The sequence below is a fragment of the Amphiprion ocellaris genome, chromosome 9 (assembly GCF_022539595.1).
Source record: "Amphiprion ocellaris isolate individual 3 ecotype Okinawa chromosome 9, ASM2253959v1, whole genome shotgun sequence".
Taxonomy (NCBI): domain Eukaryota; kingdom Metazoa; phylum Chordata; class Actinopteri; family Pomacentridae; genus Amphiprion; species Amphiprion ocellaris.
In genome coordinates this window covers 299474-319134 of record NC_072774.1, presented here as the reverse complement: position 1 = coordinate 319134, position 19661 = coordinate 299474, and the positions used below count along the sequence as shown (strand labels likewise).

The 19661-nt window shown below is 42.4% G+C and overlaps 1 protein-coding gene across 1 annotated transcript in view; it reads left to right on the top strand.

Moving 5' to 3' along the window:
- Positions 1-1208: 1208 nt before the first annotated feature.
- The window catches only part of adamtsl4 (ADAMTS-like 4), a 78840-nt gene continuing 60387 nt past the window's right edge, over positions 1209-19661 (top strand). Inside the window, exons 1-4 of the mRNA XM_055013544.1 lie at positions 1209-1440; positions 4372-4432; positions 11262-11857; positions 12625-13216. Of these exons, the coding sequence (XP_054869519.1) occupies positions 1418-1440; positions 4372-4432; positions 11262-11857; positions 12625-13216 (1272 nt within the window). The 5' untranslated portion in view covers positions 1209-1417. The remainder of the gene's footprint in view (positions 1441-4371; positions 4433-11261; positions 11858-12624; positions 13217-19661) is intronic.

Here is a 19661-nt window from a genome sequence, read left to right as displayed (position 1 = left end):
TTAGTCCAGTATAGCCCAGTATAACCCAGTATTAGCCCAGTTTTGCCCAGTATAACCCAGTATTAGCCCAGTATAGCCCAGTCTTAGTCCAGTATAGCCCAGTATTAGCTCAGTTTGGCCCAGTATAACCTAGTATTAGCCCAGTTTTGTCCAGTATAGCCCAGTATTAGTCCAGTATAGTCCAGTATAGCCCAGTATTAGCCCAGTTTGGCCCAGTATAACCCAGTATTAGCCCAGTTTGGCCCAGTATAACCCAGTGTTAGCCCAGTTTAGTCCAGTATAGCCCAGCATTAGTCCAGTATAGCCCAGTATTAGCCCAGTTTGGCCCAGTATAACCTAGTATTAGCCCAGTTTTGTCCAGTATAGCCCAGTATTAGTCCAGTATAGTCCAGTATAGCTCAGTATTAGTCCAGTATAGCCCAGTATAACCCAGCATTAGCCCAGTTTGGCCAGTATAACCCAGTGTTAGCCCCGTTTAGTCCAGTATAGCCCAGCATTAGTCCAGTATAGCCCAGTATTAGCCCAGTGTGGCCCAGTATAACCCAGTATTAGCCCAGTTTAGTCCAGTATAGCCTAGTATTAGCCCAGTTTGGCCCAGTATAACCTAGTATTAGCCCAGTTTTGTCCAGTATAGCCCAGTATTGGTCCAGTATAGTCCAGTATAGCCCAGTATTAGCCCAGTTTGGCCCAGTATAACCCAGTATTAGCCCAGTTTGGCCCAGTATAACCCAGTATTAGCCCAGTTTAGTCCAGTATAGCCCAGTATTAGTCTAGTATAGCCCAGTATAACCCAGTATTGGTCCAGTATAACCCAGTATTAGCCCAGTATTAGCCCACTATAGCCCACTATAGCCCAATATAGCCCAGTATTGGCTCAGTATAGCCCAATATAGCCCAGTACTGGCCCAGTACTAGCCCAGTATAACCCAGTATTAGTCCACTATAGCCCAGTATTGGCTCAGTATAGCCCAATATAGCCCAGTACTGGCCCAGTACTAGCCCAGTATAACCCAGTATTAGTCCACTATAGCCCAGTATTGGCCCAGTTTAGCCCAGTTTAGCCAGTAGCTGGTCTATCTGCTCCGGATCAGGCTGAACCAACATTCTTAGGGCGGATTGTGAAACTGAGCGGCTCGGGGAGTTTTTCTAGCTCCGCTCAGCCCCACAGTGTGCGGGTTCGTGCGTGTGAACCAGAGTTGTGTAATCTGTCCGTTCTGCGTCTCCTGTCTCCCCCCTTTCCTCCCGTTCCTCCCCCAGCGGCCCCCGGCTGCCAGGCGTCACACAGCAGTTTATAACAAGGAGGAGAAAAAAACACGGAACCCTCCCCGCCGTGGACAGAGTCACGGAGAGTGACTGTGACCGGAGGAAGGGGACCGGACCGTCTGTGAGGAAAACACCCGGACCGGGGATCGGGAGCATGCGGCTCGGTTTGCTGTTCAGGTAAAACCGTGGGAGGTTCGGTTCGGAGGCTCGGTTCGCGTCTCCGGAGGTTCGCTTTTGGTTTTACGCACGGCGGTTCCTGGTCGTTACGCGCCGAGCTGGGTCGGAATCCGACCGGAGGAGAAGCATCTGGTCCCGTTTGGTGCTCAGGGCGGTTCTGAGAGAGTTTCCCCGCTGGAAGATCCTCTCAGTCCGTCCAGCTCCGTTTATTCTGCAACGTGCCACAGTAGCGGCCGCGGAAACGTGGACTCGGGTAGGGGGTCGTTACTTCGGCCTGAGCGGCTCTGTTGTGTCGGACTGTGCGGGACCTTTGTCTGAGTTTTTCGGGGTAATTGTGTCGTCTGGAGCGGGGAGCTTCCCCAGACCGCCGCGGTGCACCGCACCGGGCAGCAGGGACCAATTACCGGCCGCATGTGGCCTGCGGGCTGCGGTGACGGTCGGTTCTGGGAGTCCGGGTCCAGCTTCTGGGCAGATGTGGAGGTTTTGGTTCCACTTGTTTCTGCTGCACTTGTCTGTCTGCTGGTTTAGATAATTACGCACAGAAACAAGAGCTTTAATGGGAAACTTTCACCTCCAGTAAACTCAGCACGAACCGACCCTGCTGCTGGAGGAAACCTGGAGCAGCTCAGAAGTTCTGATGTTTGTTAGAGAGAAACCTGGAGCAGCTCAGAAGTTCTGATGTTTGTTAGAAACCAGAGGAAACCTGCTGTTGTTGGTTCAAACCTCCAGATCCAACAGGTCCTTTAAGAAGAAAAACTGAAAGTTTAGTTCCTCTGAGCCACAGACCTGAAGTTTAACAGAACTAATAAATGTGACTAATGAGGTTCTTCTTCACTTCTTCAGTCACCAGGACAGATTCTGAGTCCGTTTGGACTCACCTTTAGTCATCTGGGACACGTTTGGACGATCAGTCATTTGGAAGAATCTCTGTGTCATTTTGGGGAAGTTTTAAATTATTTTAGTCAAATGTAGAGTTTTGGACTTGTTTCCAGACCTCATCATTCCGGACTGATTCTCTTCACAGTTTGAGCATTTTGTTTTTCGGAGTGTGGACAGATTTCTGTCATTCTGGAGAAGAATTTGTCTGAATCATTGTGGACAACCTTTGATTTATTTAGATTTGTTTTTGTCCTTTTAGATGCATTTATGTCAATTTGGACAAGTTCTGACTAGTTCTGGACATGTAAGTCTGTTTAAATGTCCCAGAGATGTTTGTCTGTGGATCCTGAAGGAATAAAGAAACTTTTCTCCTGCAGTGGAAACAAAATCCACGGTGATCAGATGTCCACTCAACAGTCTGTCTCTGGTTTAAAAGGAACAATTGGTGGACCAAACTCTGAGTTATGTTGGACAAATGTTGAGTTATTTTGGATTTTTTTGTCCTTTTTGGACAAGTTTATATCATGGTGGACAAGTTTTCTGGCATTTTGGACAAAACTGTGGACAAACTACATCATTCTGGCCAAACCTTGAGTCATTTTGTCCACTTTGAGTCATTTTTTTCGTCTTTTTGGACCAGTTTACATGTTTGGGAAGTTTTGAGGCAGTTTGAACGAGCCGTTGTGACTTTAGAATCATTCTTGACTAATTCCTATTCATTTTTTAAAAGTTTTAGTCAGTGTGGAGTTATTTTGGACGATTTTTTGTTCTTTTTGACAGGTTTCCATATTTGTGGACAAGTTTGGATTCATTTTGGACAAACTTTGAATCAGATTCTTGGTAACTGTGGACAAAGTGTTTGTCATTTTGAACAAATTTTGAGTTATTTTGGGTATTTTGTCCTTTTTGGACCAGTTTATATCATGGTGGACAAGTTTGAAGTCATTTTGATCAAGTTTAAAATAATTTTAGACAACTTTAGACAGATAACTGTGGACAAACTGTGTCATATTGGTCAAACCTTGAGTAATTAATTTGAGAGAAAAGTTTAATTGCATTGGATGTGTTTTGTCTATAAGTTTAGAGTTGGTCTTCACATATTTTGTGTAATTTTGGACAAATGTAGAGTAGCTGTGGACATGACTTTGGTAGTTTTGGACAAGTTTGGAATAATTTTGGACACATTTGGTGTAACTTTGGACAAACTTTGAGTCATGTTTGATCTGTTGTCATTTTGGACAAACTTTGAGGTATTTTGAACAACTTTTTCATCCTTTTGGACTCTTTTTTGAGGTATTTTGGACAGTTTGTATCATTTTGCTTTGAGTTTGAGTCATTTTGGACAAACTTGGAGCCATTTTCAACAAGTTAATGTCATTCTGTATAATGCTTGACTTATTTTTGTTGTTGACAAATTTATATGTTTTTAGACAATTTTGGATTCACTTTGGACAAACCTTGAATCAGATTCTTGGTAATTTTGGACAAGGTTTTTGTCATTTTGAACAAATTTTGAGTTATGTTGGAGAAATATTGAGTTATTTTGGATTTTTTTTGTCCGTTTTGGACAAATTTATATCACAATGGACAAGCTTTCAGTCATTTTGGACCAACTTTACGTCATTTTGGACAAAAGTGTGGACAAACTGTCATTCTGGTCAAAACTTGACTAATTTTGTCTACACTTTGAATCATTTGGGAGAAAAGTTGAATCATTTTGGACATTTTTTCCTCTTTTTGGACAGGTTGATAGGTTTTTGGAGAGGTTTTGGGTCATTTTTGACAATATCCAGTTGATTTTTCAAGAGTTTTAGCCATTTTGGACAAACTTTGAGTCGTTTTTGACACTTTTCCGTGTTATTCTGGACATGGTAGCTTGTTCAAACATCCCCTATTTGATTGAGATGTCGGTGGACCTTGAAGGAATAAAGAAACTTTAATCCACTGACCGGAACATTTGATCGTTTGTCCACTCACCACAGTTTTAGAGGAAATGTCAGAACCTTAAAGAGCTCATAAATCCTGTAACTGTGTTGGTTTTCTCACTACCAGGATCTTGGTGCTGTGGAGCTTCGTGGAGGTGACCACCTCCGTGACGAAGACCAAGAGGAAGGTGAGTCCCGACGTCCTCGAAGCTTAAGGACACATTTACAGTCATTCTGGACACATTTAATGTCATTCTGGACACATTTAGAGTCAATCTGGACACATTTAGAGTCATTTTAGACAATATTTTAGTAATTTAGGACAGACTTACGTCATTTGTCCTACTTTTTAAATTTTTTTTTTTTATTATCCCTTATTAATCCTAGGGGAAATTCTGATTTTCACATCTCTCCCCAGTTGGGGGAGTCAGAGCGATGGGTCAGCCACAGTACAGCGCCCCCTGGAGCAGGAAGGGTTAAGGGTCTTGCTCAAGGGCCCAACAGTGGCCACATCGGGGTTTGAACCTCTGACCTTCTGATCAGTAGTCCAGAGACTTAACTGTTGCCCCACCACTGCCCCCGAGTCATTTAATGCACATTTTTGACTGATTTTGAGTCATTTTGATGAATTTCAAACAAGTTCATGTCATTTTAGACCGATTTAGAGACATTCTAGATCATGTTTGCATCATGTTGGACAATTCTGAAGTCTCTTCAGGCAAATTTTGAGTCATTTCAGACAATGTTGTAGTAATTTAGGACACACTTATGTCATTTTGCCAACATTTTGAGTCATATTGATTAATTTCGAGCAAGTTTATATCATTTTAGACCAATTTAGAGTCCTTCTAGGGTTAGGTTTAGGGTTAGGTGTTGTTAGATGTTTAAGGTATTTTATACAACTTTGTTTTTTGGGGGCAAACTTAGAGTCCTGCTTGACATCTGTTTTGTAATTTCAGACAAATGATTCATTTCGGTCATTCTGAACAAACCTTGAGGTTCTGACTGATTCTTTTTCATTCAGTCTTTCTACTTGGAGTCGATGTCGGATGGATTTTAGGTCATTTTGGGTAAACTGGATCAGTTGATGACATTTTGGAGAAAGCCTGAGTTAATGGAAATTTGTTGGTGATTTTCGACATATTTATGTCATATTGGACACCTTTTGAGTCTTTCTGGACAAACTTTCAGTCATTTTGGACTTTATTTTTGTTCATTTTTGACAGATTGCTTCCAATTTAGACACATTTTGAGTTGTTTTCTTGTCATTTTCTGTTGGGTTTTGTCATTTTCTACTTGCTCTGAGTCATTGAAGACAAGTTCATGTCATTTTGAACAAATGTTATCTTATTTATGCCAATGTTATTGTAATTTTCAACATCTTTATCCCATTTTGGACAAATTCTGACCCATTTTGGCGTTTTCAATATATTTGAGTAATTCTGAACACTATTTGAGTCCTGTTGGATTAAATTTACTGTCCTTTTAGACTAACCCTAACTCTCTCATTTTATTGCATCATTTCTGACAGATTTCTTTCATTTTTTTTTCATTGTTTTTTTTAGTCATTTTCAGCACCCTTTGAGTCTTTCAGGACAAGTCTGAGTCATTGTGGACAAGGTGTGAATCATTTTTGGCCAAGTTTCTGTCATCTGAACTTTAAGTTGTTGAAGAGATAAGAAACTAAATCCATGCAGAAATCAGTGCCAAAGTTCAGCTTCACTGGTCTGAGTCTCTGAAATTCGAGCTTTTCTTCCACTTTGAGTCTTTTTAGGAGGAAGTTTGTTCTGTCCAAGCTGAGGCCTCTAAACGTTTATCACCAAGATTAGTGAGGAAACTCCTATTTTCAGCTCTACGATGATGGATTTGGTTCTTTTTAAATGTTTTATGCAGCGTGAAGCCGTGAAATGAACAAATCAGAAAGAAAACAGAAACAATGTGGTTTAGAGAAGAACTGCAGCACAGTTTTGGAAACACATCAGAGCAGTTTTAGCTTTTAAACAGTAAAAAGCGTCTGATTGGCTCCCTGCCCAATGATGTCATGTTGTGTTCTATTTATGTTTGATTTATTTTTATTCTAATTGAAGCTTTACTTCCATTTAGGACTCAGTGTGGCAGTTTTTAATTTATTTTTAAAGAAATTTTCCACCCTGGTCAAATTAGTTAAATTCTGCTCCTTTTTGAGTCATTTTTGATAAATATTGATAAATTGTGGACAGCTTTATGTCGCTTTAGACACATTTGGAGTCATTTTGGACAAAATTCGAGCTATTTTGGAGAAAAGTTTTGTTTTTTGCCCTTTTGGAGAAGTTCATATTAATTTTGACAAGTTTTGAGTAATTATGGACATTTTTGAAATTGTTTTGAGTTAATTTGTAGAAATATTGAATAATTTTGGACCTACAAGTTTCTATAATCATGAATTTGGACTGTTTTAGAGTTAGATTTGAAGAAATGTTGAGTTGTTTTGGAGATTACTTGTCCTTTTGGGCAGGTTTTGTCCCTTTGGACAATTTTGGAATAACTTTGGGCATATGTTTGTTACTGTGGACAAACTTTTAGTCATTTTCAACCAGCTTTGAGTCATTTCGGACAAAATTTGAATAATTTTGGACAAACTTTGAGTCATTTTGGACAAAGTTTAATCATTTTGGACAAATTCAGAGGCACTGTAGACAGTTTTTGGCATTTTTGGATAAATTTTGGGTCATTTGGGGCCAATTTTTTGCCATTTGAGACACATTTTTTTAATTCATTTGGACAAGTTTTGAGTAATTGTGGACAGATTTCTGTCATTCTGGATGGATCTGGGAAATTTTGGACAAACTTTGAGCCATTTTGGAAAAGTTTATACAACTTTGAACGAGTTCTGAGTAATTGTGATGGAAAAAGTTGAATTAGAGAAACACATGAAGCGTTTAAAGCCTCAGAAACAGCAGAAAAGCTTTATCTTTTCCTCCTACAGTAAACAGTGAAAAAACACCTGATATGAGATGATTCACTGTCTGATTGGCCAACGCTGCCTCCTGCCAGATGATGTCATGTTGTGTTGCAGCTAAAGCAGATTCTGGTTCAGCTTTTTTCTCCTGGATGACCCCTTGCTGGTCCTGAGTGAAAGTCAGAGCTGCGTTTTATTCCAAAGGAACATAAAGCATCTTCTCCACCCATAAACCAACTCCTAACTAGCCAGTTTGTGTCTCTAAAAGTCTCTAAAAGTCTGTAAGTGGATGCTGCTGATGCTGCCCTCTGTGGTATTTACATAAAACCTGTCCTTCACGTTACTCACCGCCTCTAAGTTCTTATTAATGCTAATGAAGAATGAAACGTCTTCCACTGCAGACTGTCGGCCATGATGAAGGTTTTTATTGTAATATGAGCATCAGGCTGTACAAAAACAGACAAACAAACTCAATTTCTATGTTAAGTTTCAGCAGAAATCTGAGACGAGCTCAAAACAAATCAAACTAAAAATATCTGAATCACTGGAGAACAAAAAGGAGAAAATATCCTCTGAGTTACGTCCCAGAAACGTCCCAGAAACGTCCTGGAAACGCCCCAGAGACGTCCCAGAAATGTCCCAGAAATGCCTCAGAGACGTCCCAGAAACGCCCCAGAAACATCGCAGAAACGTCCCCGAAACGCCCCAGAAACGTCCCGGAAACGCCCCAGAAACATCCTGGAAACGCCCCAGAAACGTACCGGAAACACCCCGGAAACGTCCCAGAAACGCCCTGGAAACATCGCAGAAGCGTCCCAGAAACGTCCCAGAAACGCCCCGGAAATGTCCCGGAAACACCCCAGAAACGTCCCGGACACGTCTCGGAAGCGCCCCAGAAATGCCCCAGAAGCGTACCAGAAATGTCCCAGAAACGTCTCAGGAATGTCGCAGAAATGTCCCAGGAATGTCCCAGGAATGACCCAGGAATGTCCCATAAATGTCTCAGAAACGTCTCAGGAATGTCCCAGAAATGTCTCAGGAATGTTCCAGAAATGTCTCAGGAATGTCCAAGAAATGTCCTAGAAATGTTCCAGGAACGTCCCAGAAATATCCCAGGAATGTCCCATAAATGTCTCAGAAACATCCCAGAAACGTCTACGGAATGTTCCAGAAACATCCGACAAAATGTCTGTATTTATTTTCTGAAAAAGAAAATTTTAACATTAGAGATTTTTAAATTTGTTTTATTGTAAAATGCATTCACAAATTTATATTTCTTTTTTTAAGTAGATGAAACTCTTAAATTCATGTTTAATGCTCTGAATATACTTCAAAAATGATTTCCAATTATTGACACCATTTTTCAATTTTTATATAAATAAAATATCTGTAAAAATAATGATATTTTTGCAGATTTAAATACAATAAAAATACAGAAGACTTTCCTGATTTCCTGAAGTGAACGTTTTTTAAAACGCCAGAAAGTAAATACTTCAAAAAGTGACTTTAAAACACCTCCGTCTGATGAGTTTCTGATTAACCAGCAGCTCCCAGTGACTCCCAGCTACTGGTCCCAGATCAGCTGATCTGAACCAGTAGCTGTTCACAGCTAGAGGCTCATTACTGGAACCAGAACTGTGGCAGCTGCCGGTTTTGATGCCACTCCTCCCCCTCCTCACCCCCCCTCCCCCTCACCTCCTCCCCCTCCTCACCCCTCCTCACCTCCTCCCCCTCACCTCCCACCCCCTCACCTCCTCCTCCTCACCTCCCCCTCACCTCCTCACCCTCCTCACCTCCTCACCCCCCCTCACCTCCTCCTCCTCACCTCCCACCCCCTCACCTCCTCCTCCTCACCTCCCCCTCACCTCCTCACCCTCCTCACCTCCTCACCCCCCCTCACCTCCTCCCCCTCCTCACCCTCCACACCCCCCTCACCTCCTCCTCCTCCTCACCTCCCCCCACCTCCTCACCCTCCTCACCCCCCTCACCTCCTCCTCACCTCCTCACCCCCCTCACCTCCTCACCCTCCTCACCCCCCCTCACCTCCTCCTCCTCACCTCCCACCCCCTCACCTCCTCCTCCTCACCTCCCCCTCACCTCCTCCCCCTCCTCACCTCCTCACCCTCCTCACCCCCCCTCACCTCCTCCTCCTCACCTCCCACCCCCTCACCTCCTCCTCCTCACCTCCCCCTCACCTCCTCCCCCTCCTCACCTCCTCACCCTCCTCACCCCCCTCACCTCCTCCTCCTCCTCACCTCCCCCCACCTCCTCACCCTCCTCACCCCCCTCACCTCCTCCTCACCTCCCCCCCACCTCCTCCCCCTCCTCACCTCCTCCCCCCTCCTCATCTCCTCATCCTCCTCACCCTCTTTCTGTTCTCATGCTCCTGCCATGTGTTCATGTGGAGACCAACTGTTCTGGAAAAACTTAATTTTTATGAAAAAAAACTGTGAAAATGTGGCAGAACGACGGACAAAAATAAAATAAGTAAAAGGTGAAATGGATTACTGCAACGTTTAAGAACTGGAACAAACAGAACATTAGAAATGACCTCAGAGAGTGCAGTCCTCCTCCAGGGCCGCTCGGTCCTCCTCCAAGGCTGCTCATTCCCCCATATGTCAGAAATGCAGCATTTGTTTATTAGTTATTGATGATCAGAAATCACACCACTATTTAATATAGATGTACTCACAAACACAATGGGATCACAATCGTGATCATCTGCAGGAAGCTGACGTAGCATTCACTTGTTGTCATGGTTACAGTGATGCCGTGCTGCTATCTGGCAATGATACAGAAATCTTTAACAAATCTCCACATTTGTCCGAAATGATTCAAAATTTGTCCAGAACTTGCTCAAAAAATCTTCTTTTCTTGTTCACAATCTGTCCAACATGAGTTAAACATCTACGATGGCTTAGAAGGGTTCCAGAAATTACTAAAAACAGTAAAAACACGTCCAGAATGACTCAAATCTGACCTCATAAAATAAGTATGTTCTCTAAATTTTGTCAAAAATTACCTGAAATATGTGCAACATGATGAGAAATGACTTAAATTTGTCCAGAACTTGTTCAAAAAATCCACCTTAACTGTTCAAACCCTGTCCAACATGAGTTAATGGTCAAGTATGGCTGAGAAGGGTTAAAAAAATGACTAAAAATGGGTCCAAAATGACTTTAAAATGTCTTCAAACTATTAAAATTTTCTTTAAAAAGCAGGAATTATTCACAGTTACAGTTTTATAAACATTTGTGGTCCTGGATTTGTAGTAGGATCACAACCAGCTGATGTAGTCTGTTTTAGAGTAATGTTGCAGACAGACAGACAGTCGGTGTCACACAAAAACAAAACAAAAATTTTTAAAAATGTATGCATTATGTACACTTTTTTCAGTCAAAATATAAATGTTTTTTTTCTGTGATGTTATTGAATATTTTCTGTAATTTAGCAAAACAGGGAAATTTAGTAAAATAATTTGAATATGACTCTGGCGGATATTTATTGTACTTAAGTAAGAGAAACATTACTTTAAAATAATATCACTCAAGTAGAAGTAAAAAATTACTCAAGTAAGAGTAAAAAAAGTACTGTGACTGCAGGGTGACGTCTGGTGAAACGGAGTCACGTGATTATTGTTGCTTCCTCTGATTGGTGAAACGGAGTCACGTGATTATTGTTGCTTCCTCTGATTGGTGAAACGGAGTCACGTGATTATTGTTGCTTCGTCTGATCGGTGAAACACAGTCATGTGGTAGATTCACTGGGGGCATCTCTCTGATAAATAAAGCAGATCTAATGTGGTAAATAAAGAAGTAACGAGTCGAGTGCAGCCCAGTGTAACGGAGTAAGAGCAGCGTTTCTGCTTCCCAGATCTACTCAAGTAAAAGTAAAAAGTATGGCACAGAAAAACTACTCTCAGAAGTACATGTTTTTCAAAAAGTTATTCAAGTAAATGTAACTCGTTACTACCCACCTCTGTTTAGATTATATATTATATATCTGTAATCATGTTTTAATTGTGTGTGAAATACTAATAAAATGCTAATGAAATGCTAACCTGTGTGTTTGTGTCTCAGGTGTCGGCTCGGAGGTCCCGCCAGGTGTTGGAGGCGGAGCCAGCAGAGGGAGTGTGGTCAGCGTGGGGGGGGTGGTCAGAATGCTCTCAGACCTGCGGTGTGGGCGTGTCTCAGAGGAGCCGCAGGTGTTTAGCTCCCCCCCAGACTCCGCCCCTCTCCCCCCACACCTGGGTGGGTTACCTGCCAGGGGGCGTCAGACCTGCCGTCGTCTCCCCCTACTACCCCCACCGTTACCTGGGGCAACACCGGCCCTATGCCCCGCCCCTCCCCTCCAACCGTAGGCCAGGACTGCCTCTGTACCAGAACACACCTGCCGGGGAGGCGAGGCCTCTCTACCGGAACACACCTGCTGGGGAGGCGGGGCGTTCTGTTCCGGGGCAGACCAATTGGTCGCCTCCTTTTTACCAGCCGGGGTTCTCTCCGGCCAATCAGGAGACGGTTCCTGTTTACCAGCCGCCCTATCGCACGCCTTCGCTGGGCTACAACCAACCGGGTCACATCATCAGGAGGCCAACCAACCTGGGAGCAGCTAGAGCTGGAGGGGGCGGGGCCAGGCGCTCGGTCTCAGCCAGTCGGGAGGCTTTGACTTCCAGGAGGTGAGTGAGACACACCTGGTTTTAAAAACGACAAACAGAGACACATTTCTCCTCACCAAATCCTTATAGATTTATAATATTATACATTTTTAATATAATACATTTTTAATATTAAACATTTATAATATAATACATTTATAATATTATAAATTAATAATACTGTAGATTTATTATATTATAAATTCACAGTGGCTCATTTGAACCCCAATATAAAGTCAAAACAACCATAAAGAAGAACAGAAATGAGAAGAAAAATCTGAATTAATTTTACAAATGTTAAAAAAACTCCATTATTATGTTGTTAGAATAGTGTTGTGTGAATTTTTAAAATAAATTCACACAATTATTCACATTCATTCTTGTTTTTAGTCAAAAAAGCTTCAAATTTTACGGAATTTTACAAATTTTAACATTCACAAAAAAAAAACTCTTTATGTGAATGTTCTTAAGATTAATATTTTTTTAACATTTCTTTTTTTCCACAAAAAAATGTTCAAAAATTTCCCAAAATGTTGAAAATGTGGACATCAGAAGTTTCACTGTGAAAATTTTTTTCCAACTTTAAATTTGAGCTGCAGGACGACTGGATGGTTCATCTGTTTCTAATTATTCTTTTCTTTCCTGTGTTTTATGATATTTGTGGTTTTAATTGAGCTCTTTTCTGCTTGTCTGAATGTTTCTGATGATTTCATGTTTTATTGTGGAGCTCAGTGAGTTTCTCTGGTGGATGAAATGAGTTTTAGAATAAAGCTCCTCTCCTCCATCAGGTCTTCCCCCATCCGTCCGGGTCAGTTTGGTTACGGCAGAGTTCCCTTCTCGCTGCCGCTGCACCGACCCAACCGCCAGGCCCGGCACACCGCCAACGGAACCGCCAACGGAACCGGACCAGAGGAGGAGGAGGAGGAGGAGAGAGGAGCTGATAAAGAGGAGGACCAGGAGGAGGAGGTGGAGGCTCCCACTGACACTGAACCCAATCCTCCCACACTGACCTCCAGCTCCGATGGCTCCAGCGGTGGCCCCTCCAGACCTGATGGCCCCTCCAGACCTGGCGGTGGCCCTGGTGGCTCCAGCGGTGGCCCCTCCAGCCCTCAGCGGCCCCTCCTACCGGCTCCTCCCCTGTTCTCCCGCTCCTCCTCCCCCCACCAATTGGTCTGGAGCTCCATCGCTCCTTCTCCTCCCCCCCTGCCCCGCCCCGCCTCACCCTTCTCCTCCCCCCTCCACCGACCTGGACCGGCCGGCGGTGTCTTCCCCCTGCAACGTCCTCACCTGGGGGAGGAGCCTGGGAGGGAGGGGGGCGGAGCCTCACAGGTGTTCAGGTGTTCAGGACCAGGGAAGGAGCATCGCAGGTGTTTCTCTCAGGTAAGAAATGTTCTTCTAAAGTCCTGATCACTGATATCTGACCAGAAGAAAAGTTCTGTGAAGGTTTTTACTCACCTGCAGCTCTGGAAGGAGAGCCAATCAGAAAGATCTTAGTAGGAGGAGAGTTATTAAAAGAGATATTTTTTGTTGTTTAGGTTATTCCTCCTCCAAGGAGGCAGAGCCTCGATGGAGTAAAAACTTAAACCACAAAAATGTTTCATTTCTATTTATCTGCATTTTTCATCTGTCTGCTACATTCACAGATTACTGCAAATCTAAGTGCAATTATAGCGATTTTATTCAACATTTTAAGACTTTCTGTAAACTCAAGCACTGTCTAGAAAAGTGGTCTATTATGGGATGGCTACACCGTTAGCCGTTAGCATGACTCGTAGCTAACGTTAGCTCTGGTGCTAACAGCAACATGTTTTACATTGAGGTGATAGCGTCAGCTTGAAGTGACGCAGTGATCAGAAAACTCTTTGTTGTACAATTTACACACAACCAGGCTTTTATCCAAGCTACCATCAGGAAGATTTTTAAAAGGAAACTTTCTGTCCAACAAGCTCAATCTGGTCTTCCTTCACTGTTCACCAGAGCCTGACTTCACTCAGTGCTTCCTGTGCTTCTTCTTCATGGCTAAAAACAGACTTTAGGTTCATTACCGCCACCTACTGGGCTGGAGTGTTCATCAGAGTTACTGGTGTGCCAGAAATGAGGGAACTGAGGAGGGTGAAATTAATTGCTACCATCATCATATATATATATATATATATATATATATATATATATATATATATATATATATATATATATATATATATATATATATATATATATAGTTTACATATATAGTATACTGTATATAGTATAGAGTTTATTTTTTAAAAATAATTCTGTTGAACCACAGTTCAAAAGCAACGTCTGATTTTCATTGGTTCATTTTCATAGAATTTTAATTTATTATTACTTTTGTCAGATTCAAATTATATCTGTGACCATTGTGGGTTTTTCTTTCATTAACCGAGGGGTACCAACTATTTTGTCCACGTGTATATATATATATAAAATAGAGCTGCAGGACTAGAACTGCAGGAGATGGGAACAGATAGAAGCTGTATTTCAGGAGGTTATCAGGAACCTCCAGCTGGTTTCTGCATGAAAACTAAAGCGAGGAATCGGATCTCGTGGACTAAAATATCCGCAGCGACATGTGACCTGGTAACTAACCTGATTTATTCCTGATTAACAAACACCAACATTTCCACTGCTGCTTTCTGCTGCTCTTCTCCCATTTTTCTTGCCTTCTTTCTGCATTATTTTCTACAATTTTTCTGGCTTTTTTCCTGATTTATTTTCTGCCATTTTTCTGCCATTTTTTCCTGCTTTTTTTCCTACTACTTTTCTTCCATTTTTCTACCATTTTTCTGCCATTTTTACCATTTTCAACCATTTTCTACCATTTTCAGTCATTTTCTACCATTTTTTGCCATTTTCTACCATTTTTCTGCCATTTGTACCATTTTCTATCATTTTACTGACTTGCTGTTTCATTTGTGCAGTATTTTTTATTGTTTTTAGCTGTGTTTCATGAATAACTTTGACTTTGGGTCTCAGCTGGTTGAACTGTTTTCCTCTTCTCAGTCCTTTACCATCTTTGTCTGAATTTCCTGCAGAATGTCCAAAGAATAATGTAAATAAAAAAGAATTTTGATGTGGCTTTATGGAAATGTTGTCCTTTCAGAACCCTGGAGCAAAGTTCTGCTCTGATTTGTTGGTTTTGTGGTTTTGGAGTTCATCTTTGTTTCCTCCTCAGCTGCTATTCAGGGAAGTAGGAGCTTTATTCTGAAAGAGCTTCTACAGGAAGGGTTTGTTCTCACTGCCAGAACATTGATAAAAGTTCGATCAGATTGGTTTCTGTGGAGTTTGGAGGCTGAGTGGATGCGTCTTTGGGCTCTTTGTCGTGTTCCTCGAGTCTTTCCTGAGCAGTTTCTGCCTGTGATGGAATCAGAGCAGCTGTTTTTTTGTGGTGGTCGTGTTGGAACAGATTCAGCAGCTAATAGCAGCTCTGTGAGGACGACTCATTCTGGGCAGAGATTTATCCTCTGACACCAGAATGCTGAAGGCTTTCTGTTCTTCTGGAAGAGGAGGAGGAGGAGGAGGAGGTCTCCACCAGATTTTCTGTTCTTTTAGAGACGTCAGGCTTCGTGTGGACTTGCTCCGACTCCAACATGTGTGTTTGTGCTTTAGTTCCATTATGTGTCAGGCGTGTTTGGAAGCGTGTTTTCTGTGCTGGAGGAGGAGAGGAAAGAAGGAGGTGAAGGAATGAAGGAGTGTGCTAAAGGAAGTGACATCATTAAGGGCAGTGAAAGAGAGCAGTGTTTGTGGAGGAAGGAGGAGTTTCTGTCTGAGTAAATATTTATGTGAGTCTCTAACAGCGAGAAGCAGCATCAGGGTCTGAATGACCTGAAAAGATCCGACTCCAGGGAAGCTTTGGTCCAGATGACGGCAGAAACCCTCTGGTTTCATCTCTGCTTTACAATTACTGCAGCTTTTCTGCCTTTTTCCTGACTTTTTTGCCTTTTTTCTTTTTTTTCTGCCATTTGTCTGGCTTTTTTCTGCCTTTTTCTAACTACTTTCTGCTATTTTTCTGGCTTTTTGTCTACAATTTTTCAGTTTTTTTTAATAAAATGCCAAAAAATGGCAGAAAATGGCAACAAAAAAGTCAGAAAAATAGAAAAAAGTAGCCAGAAAAAAAGCCCAAAAAATGGCAAAGTGGCAAAAAAATCATAAAAAGCCAGAAAATAGCAGACAATAAGCTAACAGAGCTACCAGAGCTAGCAGACCTAACAGAGCTAGCAGAGCTACCAGAGCTAACAGAGCTACCAGTGGTAGCAGAGCTAGCAAAGCTACCAGAGCTAACAGAGCTACCAGAGCTAGCAGAGCTAACAGAGCTAACAGAGCTAGCAGACCTAACAGAGCTAGCAGAGCTACCAGAGCTAGCAGAGCTACCAGAGCTAACAGAGCTAGCAGAGCTAACAGAGCTAGCAGAGCTAGCAGAGCTAACAGAGCTAGCAGAGCTACCAGTTCTACCAGAGCTAACAGAGCTACCAGAGCTAGCAGAGCTACCAGAGCTAACAGAGCTACCAGAGGTAGCAGAGCTAGCAAAGCTACCAGAGCTAACAGAGCTACCAGAGCTAGCAGAGCTAACAGAGCTAACAGAGCTAGCAGAGCTACCAGAGCTAGCAGAGCTAACACAGCTACCAGAGCTAGCAAAGCTACCAGAGCTACCTGAGCTACCAGAGCTAACACAGCTACCAGAGCTAGCAAAGCTACCAGAGCTACCTGAGCTACCAGAGCTAGCAGAGCTAACAGAGCTAGCAGAGCTAATAGAGCTACCAGAGCTAGCAAAGCTACCAGAGCTACCTGAGCTACCAGAGCTAGCAGAGCTACCAGAGCTAGCAGAGCTAATAGAGCTACCAGAGCTAGCAAAGCTACCAGAGCTAACAGAGCTACCAGCGCTACCAGAGCTAACAGAGCTACCAGCGCTACCAGAGCTAACAGAGCTACCAGAGGTAGCAGAGCTAACAGAGCTAACAGAGCTACCAGAGCTAGCAGAGGTACCAGCGCTACCAGACCTACCAGCGCTACCAGAGCTACCAGCGCTACCAGAGCTAGCAGAGCTAACAGAGCTACCAGAGCTAACAGAGCTACCAGCGCTACCAGAGCTACCAGCGCTACCAGAGCTAGCAGAGCTATCAGAGCTAACAGAGCTACCAGGGCTACCAGAGCTACCAGCGCTACCAGAGCTAGCAGAGCTAGCAGAGCTACCAGAGCTAGCAGAGCTAACAGAGCTAACAGAGCTAACACAGCTACCAGAGCTACCAGCGCTACCAGAGCTAGCAGAGCTACCAGAGCTAGCAGAGCTAACAGAGCTACCAGGGCTAACAGAGCTAGCAGCGCTACCAGAGCTACCAGCGCTACCAGAGCTACCAGCGCTACCAGAGCTAGCAGAGCTAACAGAGCTACCAGAGCTAACAGAGCTAACAGAGCTACCAGGGCTAACAGAGCTAGCAGCGCTACCAGAGCTACCAGCGCTACCAGAGCTACCAGTGTTACCAGAGCTAGCAGAGCTAACAGAGCTACCAGATCTACCAGCGCTACCAGAGCTAACAGAGCTACCAGAGCTAGCAGAGCTACCAGAGCTAACAGAGCTACCAGGGCTAACAGAGCTAGCAGCGCTACCAGAGCTACCAGCGCTACCAGAGCTACCAGCGTTACCAGAGCTAGCAGAGCTAACAGAGCTACCAGATCTACCAGCGCTACCAGAGCTAACAGAGCTACCAGAGCTAGCAGAGCTACCAGAGCTTCCAGCTGATCTCCCGTCAGTCTGTTAGCTGTTTTTCTGACTCCACCAGCTCCAGATGTTTCCAGGTGTTTCCAGATGTTTCCAGGTGTTTCTCTCTGGGCTTCTATTTGCTCTAAACCAGGAGCTGCTGTTGCTGCATCCCTTTAAACCGGCTCCTGTTTGCTTTGATTCTCCTGAACCCTCACGTTTTTCTTCTGTACTTAAAGAAACCAAGCAGCAAAATAAAAGCAGAAACTCATAAAATGATCAGAATTTAAACTAACCTGGTGCTAAAGAGGAAGACGAATCATTAAAAGAAATAAAATAAAGTAAAAACTCTCATAAAATCAGGACATTTCCAGCTGATTCCAACGTTTGGCTGCATTTCTGTCCTGATTTAAGGAAAAAACATCGGGTTAGAGTCTGTTAGCTTAGCTTAGCTTAGCTTAGCATGAAGAAGGGTCATTTCTGTGCGACCCATCCAGGAATTAGACCCATGCAGGAGTTAGACCCATCCAGGAATTAGACCCCTCCAGAGCTTCACTGAATCGCATGCAGGTCCTGAAACCTTCATTTATTTTATTGTATTTAACAGCAGAAAGAACTTCTTTAGTTATTCACATTTTCTGACGCTTTGAGTTTATTAAACTTCAAGTTTTGTTAAACTTCAATCTTTTCTGCAAACAGTAGAACAGATTCAGTTTTTACTTTTTCTTTTTTGTTGCCTTTTTTCTGACCTTTAACTGACATTTTTTGTGGCTTTCTCTGCTGTTTTTTTTGGCGTCTTTCTATTCTTCTGCAATTTTTTTTCTGCCTTTTTTCTCTTTTTCTGCTATTTTTCTATTTTTTCTGCTATTTTTCTGTCTTTTTCTGACTTTTTTTTTTTTTTTTTTTTTAGCCTTTTTTGTGTTTAACTTAGCAGCAGTTCTAACTTCTTTAATTATTGTTCTGACGTGTCGCTGTGATCCAGTCTTCTAATAGTAATAATATTAGTTTGGTGCAAATGCTGAAGTGAATTCATGGTTTGATTCTCAGCTGGTCGAATCTTTTCCCACATCTCAGTTCTTTACCGTCTTTCTCTGGATTTTCTGTGAAAGGTCCATAAAATAAAGTAAATAAGAGGAAATCTGCTGTGTGTTTATAGAGCTGAGATGGAAATGTTGTCCTTTCAGAACCTTGGAGCAAAGTTCTGCTTTTCTTTATTGGTTCTGTGGTTTCAGAGTTAGTTTTCTGCTGCTAAAAGCTCAGATATTCCTCTAGTTTCTCAGTTTTCTGCTGCTAAAAGCTCAGATCCACGTATTTCCTCCTCCTTTGATGGATGAGCATCGTTTCCTGGAGGTCGAGGCTAAAAGCTCAAAGCGTCGCTAAACGGCGACGCTCGACCTCGGTCACGAGATAATGTGGAGAATGTTGATCACGTGAGCTGGACGTGTTTACATGAACATGTTAGTGGAGGAACGACGTGGACAGAAGATCAGGAGATCAGATGAAAACCCTCCTGGTTGGTTTTTCTTCAGGAGCTGCTGAACAAACTTCCTTCTGAATCAGCAGCAGTTTTACATCTTTCCCTTATTATTTCTGTTTTTAGCTGAACGCTGAGCTGCTCGACCACCAGATTATTGTCAGAAAGTCTGAATTTTCTTTCAAAAACTGTAAAATGAGTTAAAACCAGCAGATAACTGTAATATAAAGATGTTTTAGCTGGTTTGAATCGAGTAAAGCTGCGTTTTTAACCCTCCTGTTGTCTTCATTTACAGGCACCAAAAAATATTGTTTCCTTGTCTGAAAAAAATCCATAAATTCAGCAAAGATATTCCCCAAATTTCTGAAAATTTGCAAAACTTTCAGGAAGAAAATTCGAATAATTCCTTAAAAGTTTACCTTAAAAGATTTATTTAAAAAAACAAACAAATTTGGCAAGAAAATTCTCGTAAATATTTTCAAAAAATGTTTAAAAATCTTCCAAAAAAATCCTAAAAATATCTAAAGTGATTCCATATATATCAGTAAAACTTCTAATATTTTCTTTAACATTCACAAAAAAATCAACCAAAATCCAGCAAAATTTGCTGGATTTTGGTTGATTTTTTAATTTTT